Source organism: Phyllostomus discolor, chromosome 8, assembly GCF_004126475.2.
Source record: "Phyllostomus discolor isolate MPI-MPIP mPhyDis1 chromosome 8, mPhyDis1.pri.v3, whole genome shotgun sequence".
NCBI lineage: Eukaryota > Metazoa > Chordata > Mammalia > Chiroptera > Phyllostomidae > Phyllostomus > Phyllostomus discolor.
This window is the reverse complement of record NC_040910.2, coordinates 88,720,890-88,732,922: the sequence shown is the minus strand read 5'-3', so window position 1 is coordinate 88,732,922 and position 12,033 is coordinate 88,720,890. Positions and strand designations below refer to the sequence as shown.

The following is a 12,033-nucleotide window of genomic DNA, read 5'->3' as shown; positions in this document are numbered from 1 at the left end:
GATATCTTGAAGTTGTCCCAGAGGCTGCTTATACTATCTTCGTATTTTTGGACTCTTTTTTCTTCTTGTTCTGATTGGTTGTTTTTTTCTTGTTTATGTTCCAAATCATTGATTTGATTCTCAGCTTCTTCTACTCTACTGTTCTTCCCCTGTAAATTATCCTTTATTTCAATTAGTGTGTTCTTTGTTTCTGACTGCATCTTTATCTCCGTGCTTGGCAGAGCTGGTGACATGAGGTCAGCTAGAGGGGTCCTCTGAAGCGGCATCAGGATTTTCAGGTCAAAGGATTTCAAGTCTCCTCTGCCCAGAGTTTCTGCTCCCTGCTGTGAAAGTGATGGCTATAGCTGGGGAGAGGCTGCAGAAGAATTCTCAGTATCTCTTACTAAGATTATTTTTCTCTTATTAATGGTAATGCCTGCTTTTCATCACTTCTTTGTAGGATTTATACATGACAAGTTCCTTTTTTATTTAAAACCTTTCCATCATTTCTATTGGCTATGGAATACAGCCCTCACTTCTTGTGCCCTTTGAGTTTATTCCGAGCTCCTCATGCTTCTCCTGTGACACAGCTGGAGTTTAAGTCATGTACTTACTTTCTCCTCTTCGTCATTTGCCTTGAATCTTCTCTCTGAAAAGCTTGCATATGCTCTCCCTCTCATTTCTGCATGGTTAACTTCTGTTCACCTTTTGAGGTCAGTTCATTCCTCATGGCTTTTGGCAGATGGAATAAGTCTTTCTTGTAATTGTTCATTTGTGCTTTGCCTTGCTACAATCTGAGTTTCTTTACTTTTTTTAAAAAATTGAAGTAATTGCAGAGACATTGAAATTATATAGGTATCAGGTGTACAGTTCTATAACATATCTATAACCTGTATATTGTATTGTGTGTTCCCTACCTCAAATCAAGTCTCCTTTTATCACCACTTATCCCCTTTTACCCCTTTTACCTCTGTCTCCCCTCTGTCCCTCTGGCAAGCACCATACTGTGTGTCTATGAGGTTTTTTTCCTTAATCCCTTCACCTTTTCACCCAGCCCTCCAACCATTCTCCCTTCTGACAGCTGTTAATCTATTCTCTGTGTTATGAGTCTGTTTCTATTTTGTTTGTTAGTTTATTTTATTCATTAGATTCCACATATCAGTGAAATCGTATGGTATTTGTCTTTCTCTGACTGGCTTATTTCACTTAGCATAATACTCTCAGGTCCATCCAGGTTGTAGAAAAAAGTAAGATTTCTTTTTGTATGGCTGAGTATTATCCCATTGTGTAATTGTACCACAGTTTTTTATCTTCTCATCTACGGTTGGGTACTTGGGCTGTTTCCAAATCTTGGCTGTTGTAAATAATGCTGCAAGGAGCATAGGGGTGCGTATGTTCTTTCAAATCAGTGTTTCAGGTTTCTTCGGATGTATTCCCAGAAGTGGAATCACTGGGTCAAAAAGTAGTTTCATTTTTAATTTTTTGAGGTAATTCTATACTGTTTACAACAGTGGTTGCAGCATTCTCCCTTCCCACCAGCAGTGCATGAGGGTTCCCTTTTCACCACATCCTTGCCAGCACTTGTTTATTGATGACAGCCATTCTGACAGATGCAAGGTGATATCTCATTGTGCTTCTGATTTGCATTTCTCTGATGATTAGTGACATTGAACATCTTTTCATATTTCTATTAGCTCTTTGTATGTTCTCTTTGGAGAAATGTCTGTTCAGATCCTTTACCCATTTTTTAAATTGGATTGTTATTTTGGTGTTGAATTTTATAAGTCCTTTATAAACTTTGAAAACCCCTTATCTGATGTATCATTGGTGAATGTTCTCCCATTCAGTGGGTTGTCTTTTTTTTCCCTTGTGAATTAGTTTTTTTTTAAAGATTTTATTTAAAAAATAAATTATTTATTTATTTATTAAATAAAAATAAATTATTTATTTATTTATTTTTAGAGAGGGAAGGGAGGGAAACAGAGAGAGGGAGAGAATCATCAATGTGCGGTTGCTGGGGGTTATGGCCTGCAACCCAGGCATGTACCCTGGCTGGGAATCGAACCTGTGACACTTTGGTTCGCAGCCTGCGCTCAATCCACTGAGCTACACCAGCCAGAGCTGTGAATTAGTTTTTATTGGGACATAGGGATGAGTCACTGAGTAGTTAACAACCCACAGGGTACTGTCCATTCTGATATTCCTGGGATAGCTTTTGGAGCTTTTTCATTTTCTTGGAGCTGCTGCTCTTGCTACCAGCAGCTTCATCAGGTCCACTGTTGAGTGGCTCCTCTTTATAAGAAAATTTCCTCTTTTTTGGGGGAACACTCCTGTTTCCTGTCTCTTCAGTGTCAGTTTTTTGACATTGTAACTTTGACAAAGAGTAACTGGTTCCTCTTTAAACAAAGATTTCTTCCTCTTGAGATTTCCACTGCCAGTTGTCTCCTCAAGATCAGTAATAATCGTCCTGGCTGGGTGGCTCAGCTGCTTAGAGTATTGTCCCAAGACACCAAGGTTGTGAGTTTCAACCATGGTCAGGGCACATGTAAAAATCAACCAGTGAATGCATAAATAAGTGGAACAACAAATTAATGTTTCTCTCTTTCTTCCTCTCTCCCTCATCTCCCCCCTCTTCTGCTCTTCATTTAAAATCAATAAGTAGTAAATTTAAAAGATCACTAATAACCAGCTCCTCTTTGGAAAAAGATCTTTTTCTTGGGTTTGGATAAAGGGACAGGTGGGTCTTCCCTTCCATTCTCCTGAGGAGCCTCTTGGAGCTTTTGCTTTTCCTTCTTTTTGGGTTTTTCACTTGACTCCTCACACTCTTCCAGTGTACTGCTGATTTTTGAAGATGTAAGGGCAGTTATAGCCAGCCATTTCTTTTCCTTCTAGAAGTGTTTACCTTCCTGTTTCTCCAGCTTCTTGTAATTTCAGCAGCTGCTTCCTCTGCATGAACCATTGCTTTTATGACCTCCGGTTTCTTCTATAGAATCTCTCCAGTCTCATAGAAGGATAGCTGCTCCTCCACTTGTTCTAGAAGCTTTTCCCCAAATATACTTGCAGGTACCTCAGAGAAGCAATCATTTCGTGCAACAATTCTGCATTTGTTTGCCAGGTACCGGAAGATGTGGCCTTTGTTCTTGGCAGCTGCTTGGCCAGTGAAAGTGGAGTGGAAAACGAGTCCATGTTTTTGGGGTGTTACCCCATGTCTTCGGGGCTCTGGAAACTTGATCCCTGTGCTGACAATCACTCAGACACAAGGACTGGCCACAGTGGGTTGTCTTTTAATTTTTTGGATGGTTTCCTTTGCGATCAAAAACTTTATAGTTTGATGTAGTCTTATTTGTTTATTTTTATTTTTTGTTTCCCTTGCCTGGGATATATTAGAAAAAAATATTGCTGCAAGAAGTGTCAGAGACTTTACTGCCCATGTTTTCTTCTAGTACTTCATTGTTTCGAGTCTAAAATTTAAGTCTTTAGTCCATTTTCAGTTTATTCTTGTGTGTGGTAAGAAGGTCTAGTTTCATTCTTTTTTTGCACATATCTGTCCAATTTTCTTAATACCACTTATTGAGTAGACTGTCTTTACTGACTGTCTAGACTGTATGTTGTTGCCTTCATTGTCAAATATTAATTGACCATAAAGGTGTGGGTTTATTTCTGGGCTTTCTATTCTGTTCCATTGATCTGTGCATCTGTTTTGAATTTGTGTTTCCCAAAAGCAGTGACGACATCCTCCAACTTTGAATTCTGTACTTCTAGTACAGGGACTGGCTTCAGGAAATGTTTGGTGAATTGAATTAATAGCAGTTCAAACTGGCATTTTAGCCATATTTATACTGGTGGGAAAAACCCTACACGGTATATAGATTTTGATCTACAATCATAGTCACAGGATTAGAAGACTGACATTGTGAGGTTTGGTTATGAAACATTTCTGTACCTTCTGTTTAAAAAAATAGAAGCCTTACGGTTTGTTACACTTCACAATATTCAAAGCCATGTTTCATTTACAGATTTATCTCACTTATAAATTGGACATATTGTTGGTATGATCCTGACTTATGGTTGACATTTTGCTTGGATCTTATTTATTGCACACTTCATAAAATATAAAAGAGAAGTATGGATTTGTACCATCAATAGCTGCTCAGCTTTGACCTTGATCAAAAGGCTGGTTGAGAGTAACTATTCAAATAGATAATTAAGCCAGCTGAGCTAGGAATGACGCTAGAATTTATAATTAATAAGTTTTTAAAATCTTCTCTTATTCTTTCCTCATCTTTAGGATTTTTGTCCCTGAGTCATGGAAGACAGAAGAGCTGAGAAGTCATGTGAACAAGCATGTGACTCACTCAAGAGGCAGGACTATGAAATGGCCCTCAAGCACTGCACAGAGGCCCTTCTTTCTCTTGGCCAGTACTCCATGGCTGACTCTCCAGGGCCATGTCCACTGGAGATAGAAAGTATAAAAATCGAGAGTCTTCTTTACAGAATTGCCTCATTTTTGCAACTGGTAAGTAAACAGTGTTGATAAATCAATGTCTATACATGTAAAATGGCCTTATTCATTGAATGGGCACTGTTACTGGTCACTCCTTCTCCAGATCCACTAATTGTGAGCTTACGAGGTGAATGAAGTGCCTGGTGAGAGTGCCCAGTGTCTTTTCTGGCAAGCAACTGTATTTTTAAACGCTGAAAATTATACTATTACATAGCACTTTCGATCATTCATTCATTTAATAAGTATTTATTGAGTATATACTATGTATTAGACACTGCTCTAGGTGCTTGGTATACGTTGGTGAAAAATAAAGAGAAAGACCCGTTCTTCATGGTGCTTTTTCTGGTAGGGGGACAGACAATAAACACTAGACATTATAAATAAGTAAACACTTTAGATTGTTAGAAAGTAACAGTCTGCATGAAAAAAGGTAGAACAGGGCAAGGGATATTGGGGTTACTAGGGTTAGGGATAGGGTTGCAGTTTAAATTGGATGGTCAGGTGGTCCTCATTGATAAAGTGCTAAGAAGGAGGCAAGGGAGTGAGCCATGTTGAAATCTGGAGGAAGAGTATTACAGGCAGAGGGAACAGGACCCTGAGGCAGGAGCACGCCTGCCATGTTTGAGTAACAGCTTGGAGGCCAGTGTGCTGGAGTATAGTGCATGGGGGTGCAGGGAGGGGAGAGGGCAGCAGGGCTAGATCCACTGGGACCCTCCAGGTCACTCTGAGGACTAGTTTTTATTCTCCTTGAGGTGGGAACTTCTTGTGGAATTTTGAGCAGAGGCATGGCATGATCTGATTTAATAGGAATTCTTTGGCTTTTGTGTTGAGGATAGACTATAAAAGGATAACCGTGGATGCAGGGAGACCAGTTTGGAGGGTATTGGAATAATCCAGGCCAGAGATGATAGTGGCTCAGACCAAAATGGTGGCAGTGGAGATGGTGAGAAGTGGTTTGATTCTGGTTATAATTTGAAGGCATAACCAGTAAAATTTCCTAATGTATTGGATGCAGGGAATGAGGCACACAGAGCAGTCACAGTTGACTCTCTGTCTGAGCAATTGGCAGGATAGTCTTTCCTTCCACTGAGATGAGAAGGCTGTAGAACCTTCCTACAGGTTCTGTGCGGGAAGGATTCATTTTGGACACTGAGTTTGGGATGTCACGCAGAAGTCCAGCTGGAGATGTTGGCAGGCAATCAGATATGCAATGCAGGTATGGAGTTTGGGAGAGAAATCTGGGCTAAAGATACAGAAATTTAAGCGTCTTGGACTATTGGTATATACAATCTTGATCCTGGATCACATCACCAAGGAGATGAGTGTTGATAGAGAAGAGGAGAGGACCAAGGACTTAGTCTTGTGGCCCCACAGTGTTGAGAGGTTGGGTAGAAAAAGAGGAACCGGCAGAGCAGCCTGAAGGGCAACCCTGAGGTAGAGGAGAACAGAGTACGATGTCCTGGTGGCCAAGTGAAGAAAGTGCATCCAAAGGAGGGACTGTGCAGCAGTGTCCATTGCTGTTCCAGGAAGTGGTGGATGAATGTCTGGTTGAAAGAGTGTTTAAGACCGAATCAGAGGGAAGGAATTTAAATACATAATTATAGACAATTCTTGAGGATTTTTGCCCCGGAGAGGCGCGCGCTCGCGCGCACACACACACACAAATGGAATAGATGGAATGGTAGCTGGTGAGAGAAGTGAAGTCAAGAGAATGATTTTTTTTTTAGATGAAAGAAATAATAGTATGTTTGTTTATAGGACTGAACCAATAGAAAGCAAAAAAATTAATGATGTAGGAGAAATAGAGGAGGCTTGTTGGAGTGAGGCTCTTCAGTGGACCAGAGAGCAGATCTCCACAGTAGGTAGGATGGACTTCAGAAAGGAACATGGATGGTTTGTCTGGTGAGAGGTGGAAGGCAGAGAGCACTGGGAAGCGGACAGATGTGGTGGTGCTAGTCTGTGGATATTTTCTTCTTGTGTCTGTGGTTTCCTCATTGAAGTCAGTAGCTGAGAATGAGAGTGGGGGCTCAGGAGGTTTCGGTGATCTGCAGTTAGAGAAGGTGAGAAGTAGGAGTGTGAGTAAATGGACTCGGAAGTGTGTTGTGGTGTGTATTTGTATTGTATAATCTCAAAGAGCACACAGGTTTGCTTTGCTCTGTGAATATTAAATTTGCAACATTAATGCTTAAATTTCGAAACAAAGCCAAGCTTTTTTTAAAAAATAAAATTTCTATTTTTAAGCAGCCCTGGAACTACTTAATAATATTTATCTGGTATCCTTTATTTTGCAGAAAAAGTATGGGCAAGCTGATGAAGATTGTAGGCATGGTATGTATAAAAACAGGACTCTTTTCTGATTTGAAGACTTTGAGTTATTTAATTGGGCAATGTTTAAGATTTAATTTCTTCCATTAGCTAATTTCAAAAGTGACCATATGTAAGAAAGCCCACCTTACCATGGTGACTAGTGACTCATGCGGATGCTGGCTTTCTTGCTGTGGTCGGCGTGCACTGGAACATTGTTGCCAGTCACTCGTGAGTGCGGACACTCTGGTCACTCCCTTGGGAACACTGATAGTGTCCCTTTAAAGTACATGTGAATATTTTCCATCAGTAGGGCCAAATTTTAAGAATTGTAACACACATTGATTAAAATGTTAAGCTTGGATAAATGGAAAGACTGGGTCTGTTCCTCCCTCCTAAAATGTGTTTCCCCTTCGTTAGAAGATTTCCCTTGGAAGAGACTGACTAGAATGCTCTTTAGTGCTTTTTCCTATTTTCTTTTGGGCTGGGAATTGATTAAAAAGATTCTTCTTCTTTGGGTACTAACAGAATAAGAATCCTTGCCCATGTGATTGCTGTGAATTCACTAGACTAAACCTAGGAGTGAGTGGGAGAAGGGTTCAGTGTACATTCTCATAAACTCTTGGTGGGATTTTTTTGCATAGCTTCATGATTTGAATAATACAATGTTTCATTTATCCAGAATTTGGGTGGGGAGTTAGGTGTTTAAAAGAAGTTAATTTTTTCTATATACTCTTTCATGTAAAAATTATTAAAAGTACATATTAACGATTTTTGTTGTAAACCTTACAAAACTATTTATTCAACATACTTCTGAGGCGTATTGGACATAACCATTAAAGATTCAGTGACCTCTTTGTGAGCCTTGTTTCACAAAATTTTATGCTTTGAGGGTTAACTGGAATTTGAAAGCTATCTAGTACAATAATTCTTTAACACAATTCTTACTATCTGTGAACATTAAAAATTTACCAGCAAGCCAAATAATAAGTCAAATAGCATTAAGGAACATGAAAAAGAGAATCATTTCTGCTTCTTCCTCCTTCTGAAGGAATCATTGTTTAGTTTGCTGTAGCTTCTGCACTTTTCTCTGTACAGATAAACACAAATGCTTATGATACATAGATGGGTTTTTTTCCCTTAAGAATGAAAAGATTTAACACTGGCTGATGTGGCTCAGTGGATTGAGCATTGGCCTATGAACTGAAAGGTCACCAGTTCGAATCCTGGTCAGGGTATATGCCTGAGTTGCAGGCCAGGTCCCCAGTTGGAGGTGTGCAAGAGGCAGCTGATTGATGTTTTTCTCCCTCCCTTTCTCCTTCCCTTAACGTTTTCTAAAAATAAAAAAATAAACAAGTAAATAAAATCTGTTTTTTAAGATTTTTAAAAGATTTTATTTATTTTTAGGGAGGGGAGGGAGGGAGAAAAAGAGAGAGAAACATCAATGTGCGGTTGCTGGGGACCTGGCCTGCAACCCAGGCATGTGCCCTGACTGGGAATCGAACCTGCGATGTTTTGGTTCTCAGCCCGCACTCAATCCACTGAGCTACGCCAGCCAGGGCTAGTAAATACAATTTTTTAAAAAACGATTTAAAAGATTTATGTGATCATCACAAAGCAGCTTGCTTTCTTACGTTCCATAGATCATGGATTCTTTCTAAGTCAACGTACTGCTCTAATTCGTGCTTACTATTCCATAGTGTAGGTGTGTCATAATTTACTCAATGATTTCCATATTGATGAACATTGAGGTGGTTTTGGTTTTCTAGCTTGTTATTATAATCTGTCCTGTAATAAATATATCTTCTTTGTTACTGTTGCCTTTGTTTCTATAGGACAGTCTTAAAAGTTGCATATCTGGGTTAAGGAGTTTTAAAAGGTTGGATATCTGGATTAAAATTATAAGTATTCTATAGTCATAAGATTAGTTTCAAATGCACACACACACCAGCAATATGTGAGAATGCCTGCCTGTTCCCTGTAGTCTCACTAACACTGGAACCAACCAGTCTTGACATTTTGCCAACTTCATACGTGAGAAATGATCCCTCTTTCTTTAATTTTCACTTCCTTGAGTTCTGTGGAGGTTTGTGTAGTCTTCTCATTTTGGAGACATGCAATGTCCCAAAGGTTACATGACTTGTGAGAAGTCACAGAAGAGTAATTGCTGTTGGTGAAGTAGTACATGAAAAAATGTTTCACTTTTCTATTAATTGTTTTTCTTAGTATTTTAAAGTTAGATCCTATTTTACAATTACTGAATCAGCAAAATAAAAGTTTAACCAGGAAATAAGATGATGGATATATTTATATATCCAATCCTGGATTGTGATGATAGTACCATGAGTATATACATATGTCCAAACTGACCAAATTGTATACACTAACTATATGTAGGTGGGGTTTTTTTTGTTGTTGTTGTTTTTTGCTTTTTTTTTTTTATACCAGTTATCCCTCTGTAATGTTAGGAAGAAAGTTGAACCAATGTCTAAGGTCAAGTTGTAGTGAGATGGCTATGCTCTTGTGGTGCTGGTGGAGTATGAAGCGAAATGCAGTTTGTTAATATGTTTATACCCTTTGACCCAGTAATCTTATTTCTGAGGTACTATCCCAAGTAAGTAATCCAAAAGAAGGAAAAAGTTGTACGCAGAGAGGTGTTCATGGTAGCATTGTGTGTAAAAGTAGAAAATCGGTTAGCTTCTGATAAGGGAGGAGTTTATTAATGAAATTCTGTCCATTTCTTGTTACCATTTAAGTGATAAGTAAGAACATGAAAAATGCTTATTTAAATGCAAAAGCAGTGTATATGAAGTTTTTCATTTGGAATAGACATTTGGAAATATTGGCTAGCTTTATATGTATATATTACTAATTGTAGAATTCTGCTTTTATATGTTTTTTTTTTCTTTCAGCTTTTGGTGATCTTATTCTTATGTAAGATTATGTACCATGGTTATGCAGTCAGTCAGTAATAAAAAGCAAGACAAAAATCTTGACCTCTGTTAATTATTATACTGCTTTGTAATGCCAGATAGCTGTGGAATAGCTCCTATGTTAATGTCTCTAGGCCTCACTTTTGCATTTTATGTATAGTATTATCTTGATGTCTGTTCCCTGTCAGACAATCAGGTTGCCTTCCTTGCAACTCTCAGCAAGCCTCACTGTAACTGCCTGCCTCTCCTTCCTTTTGCTGCTTCCGACCTGATTTCACTCTCTCAGGCAGGATTAGGAGATCAGGTAATTCTTGTCATGGAATTTAAAGAAGAAAATTTTTTATTATGAAAAATTTAAAACATACAGGAAAGTAGAGGAAATAATGTAATAAATATTCATATTCTCAAAACTTAAATTTTAACATTTTCCCGTATTTACTTCATTTAGTTTTTCAGAACTATTTAAATATAATTGCAGATATCATATTTACTCCTAGATACTTTAGTGTACATCTCTAAAAAATAAGGCTATACCTGCACAAACATATTATTATTAACCTAATAAATGGATAGTAGTTGCCTAATATTATCTAAAACCCGTTGCATAATCAGATTTCCCTGGTTGTTCCCACAGTGTTTTTTTATGGTTGATTGTTAAACCAGAAACTGATCAGAGTCATAAAATTTTAAAGTTGCAATTCTACTTCTCTAGGAGTAAATAGGCTCTGAGTTGAGGACTCAAGGGCATCTTGAAAATAAACCACATAGGCTTTAATTTCATGAAATTCAGTTCTGTTCATTGTGTTCTGGATAGTGAAGGTTGCCAAACTAGTGATCACTGGGTAGTGAGGTGGTTGCGTCTGTTTTTATGATCTGAACATGAGTCGTACTGGGCATAACAGGAAACCTTTCATGAAACAGTGATTCTTCTTTGGCCTTTCACGTGTTCCTTATGTAGGAAACTTAGACTTTTTACACTGACAAAGTGGAATGAGGTAAATACAGAAAGTGAAATTAAAAGAAAATCTTAGCAACTAAAAGAGTGTTGTACTACATGCAGTAAGTAGTGGACAAACTCAGTCATCATAAGTATAATGAATATTTTCCATAAGACTGCAGGATTTTTAAACCCTGAGAGTGTTATTAATATAGGAAGTCACCATTACAAATAATGAGTGTGGGACATCTGTTGACATTTATTGTAGTGATATTTGCCCTATTGAATAGATGCTGACTATCTTAACAAAAAGGTGAACCAATATGTGATTGATTGAACTGTCTACTATCTCCTTGGGGGAAAATGTGGCATTTTTACCCATCTTTCTTGGAAGAGTTTTGACTTTAGTGGTAATTTTTTTTTTAATTAGTTAAGAATAGTTAACATGGTTTATTCAGAATTATCTGTGGGTCAGGCTCTCTGAAATACATTATTTATTTTTTATTTGAAAAATATTTTATTTATTCTTAGAAGGGAAGGGAAGGGAAGGAGAAAGAGTGGGAGAAAAATATCAGTGTGTGGTTGCCTCTTGCATGCCCCCTACTGGGGACCTGGCCCGAAACCCAGGCTTATGCCCCGATTGGGAGTTGACCGGTGACTCTTTGGTTTTGCAGGCTGGCATGCTCAATCCACTGAACCACACCAGCCAGGGCTGAAATACATTATTTTATTTAACAACATTGTAATATCATTTCTGTTTTACAGATGAGGAACAGGCTTTGTGAGCTTAAGTAATTTGCTTAAGAGTGCAGAACCAGCCCTGGCTGGCATAGCTCAGTGGATTGAGTGCAGGCTGCGAACCAAAGCATTGCAGGTTCGATTCCCAGTCAGGGCACATGCCTGGGTTGCAGGCCATGGCCACCAGCAACTGCACATTGATGTTTCTCTCTCTCTCTCTCTTTCTCCCTCCCTTCCTTCTCTAAAAATAAATAAATAAAACCTTAAAAAAAAAAAGCGTGCAGAACCAGTTCAGAGTGGTAGTGTGGTTTTGAAGTGAGGTCTTTCTGAAAGGCCATGCTCCTTCTCTTTATACTAAACTCTTGCCTGCGTATTCTTTAGGGTTTTGCAGACATTATTCTGTTTGATATACTAAACTTGGAAACAAAGGAAAAAGGATATTCTAGAAATGAAAAAACTGAGGCTCAGGACCACTTAAATAATAATCACTAGTGGAGTGGGGACAGGAATTTAGGCCGTTAAGCCCCTAGTCTATCTACTACTTTTCCTATTCACCAGGCTTTTACACTAGGAATGCATTCTAATGACGTGTTAAAATTGTTCTTTAGATCCAGTTTTGCATTAATTATTTAAAAAAA

The 12,033-nt window shown here is 38.4% G+C and overlaps 1 protein-coding gene across 4 annotated transcripts in view; it reads left to right on the top strand.

Annotated features, from left to right (window-relative positions):
• HELZ (helicase with zinc finger) overlaps positions 1 to 12,033 on the top strand; it is a 138,833-nt gene that overhangs the window by 19,153 nt on the left and 107,647 nt on the right. For all 4 annotated transcript variants that reach the window (XM_028521002.2, XM_036033464.1, XM_028521001.2 and 1 more), the window contains 2 exons: positions 4,268 to 4,495; positions 6,775 to 6,811. In XM_028521002.2, coding sequence (XP_028376803.1) covers positions 4,286 to 4,495; positions 6,775 to 6,811 — 247 coding nt within the window. In that variant the 5' untranslated portion in view covers positions 4,268 to 4,285. The remainder of the gene's footprint in view (positions 1 to 4,267; positions 4,496 to 6,774; positions 6,812 to 12,033) is intronic.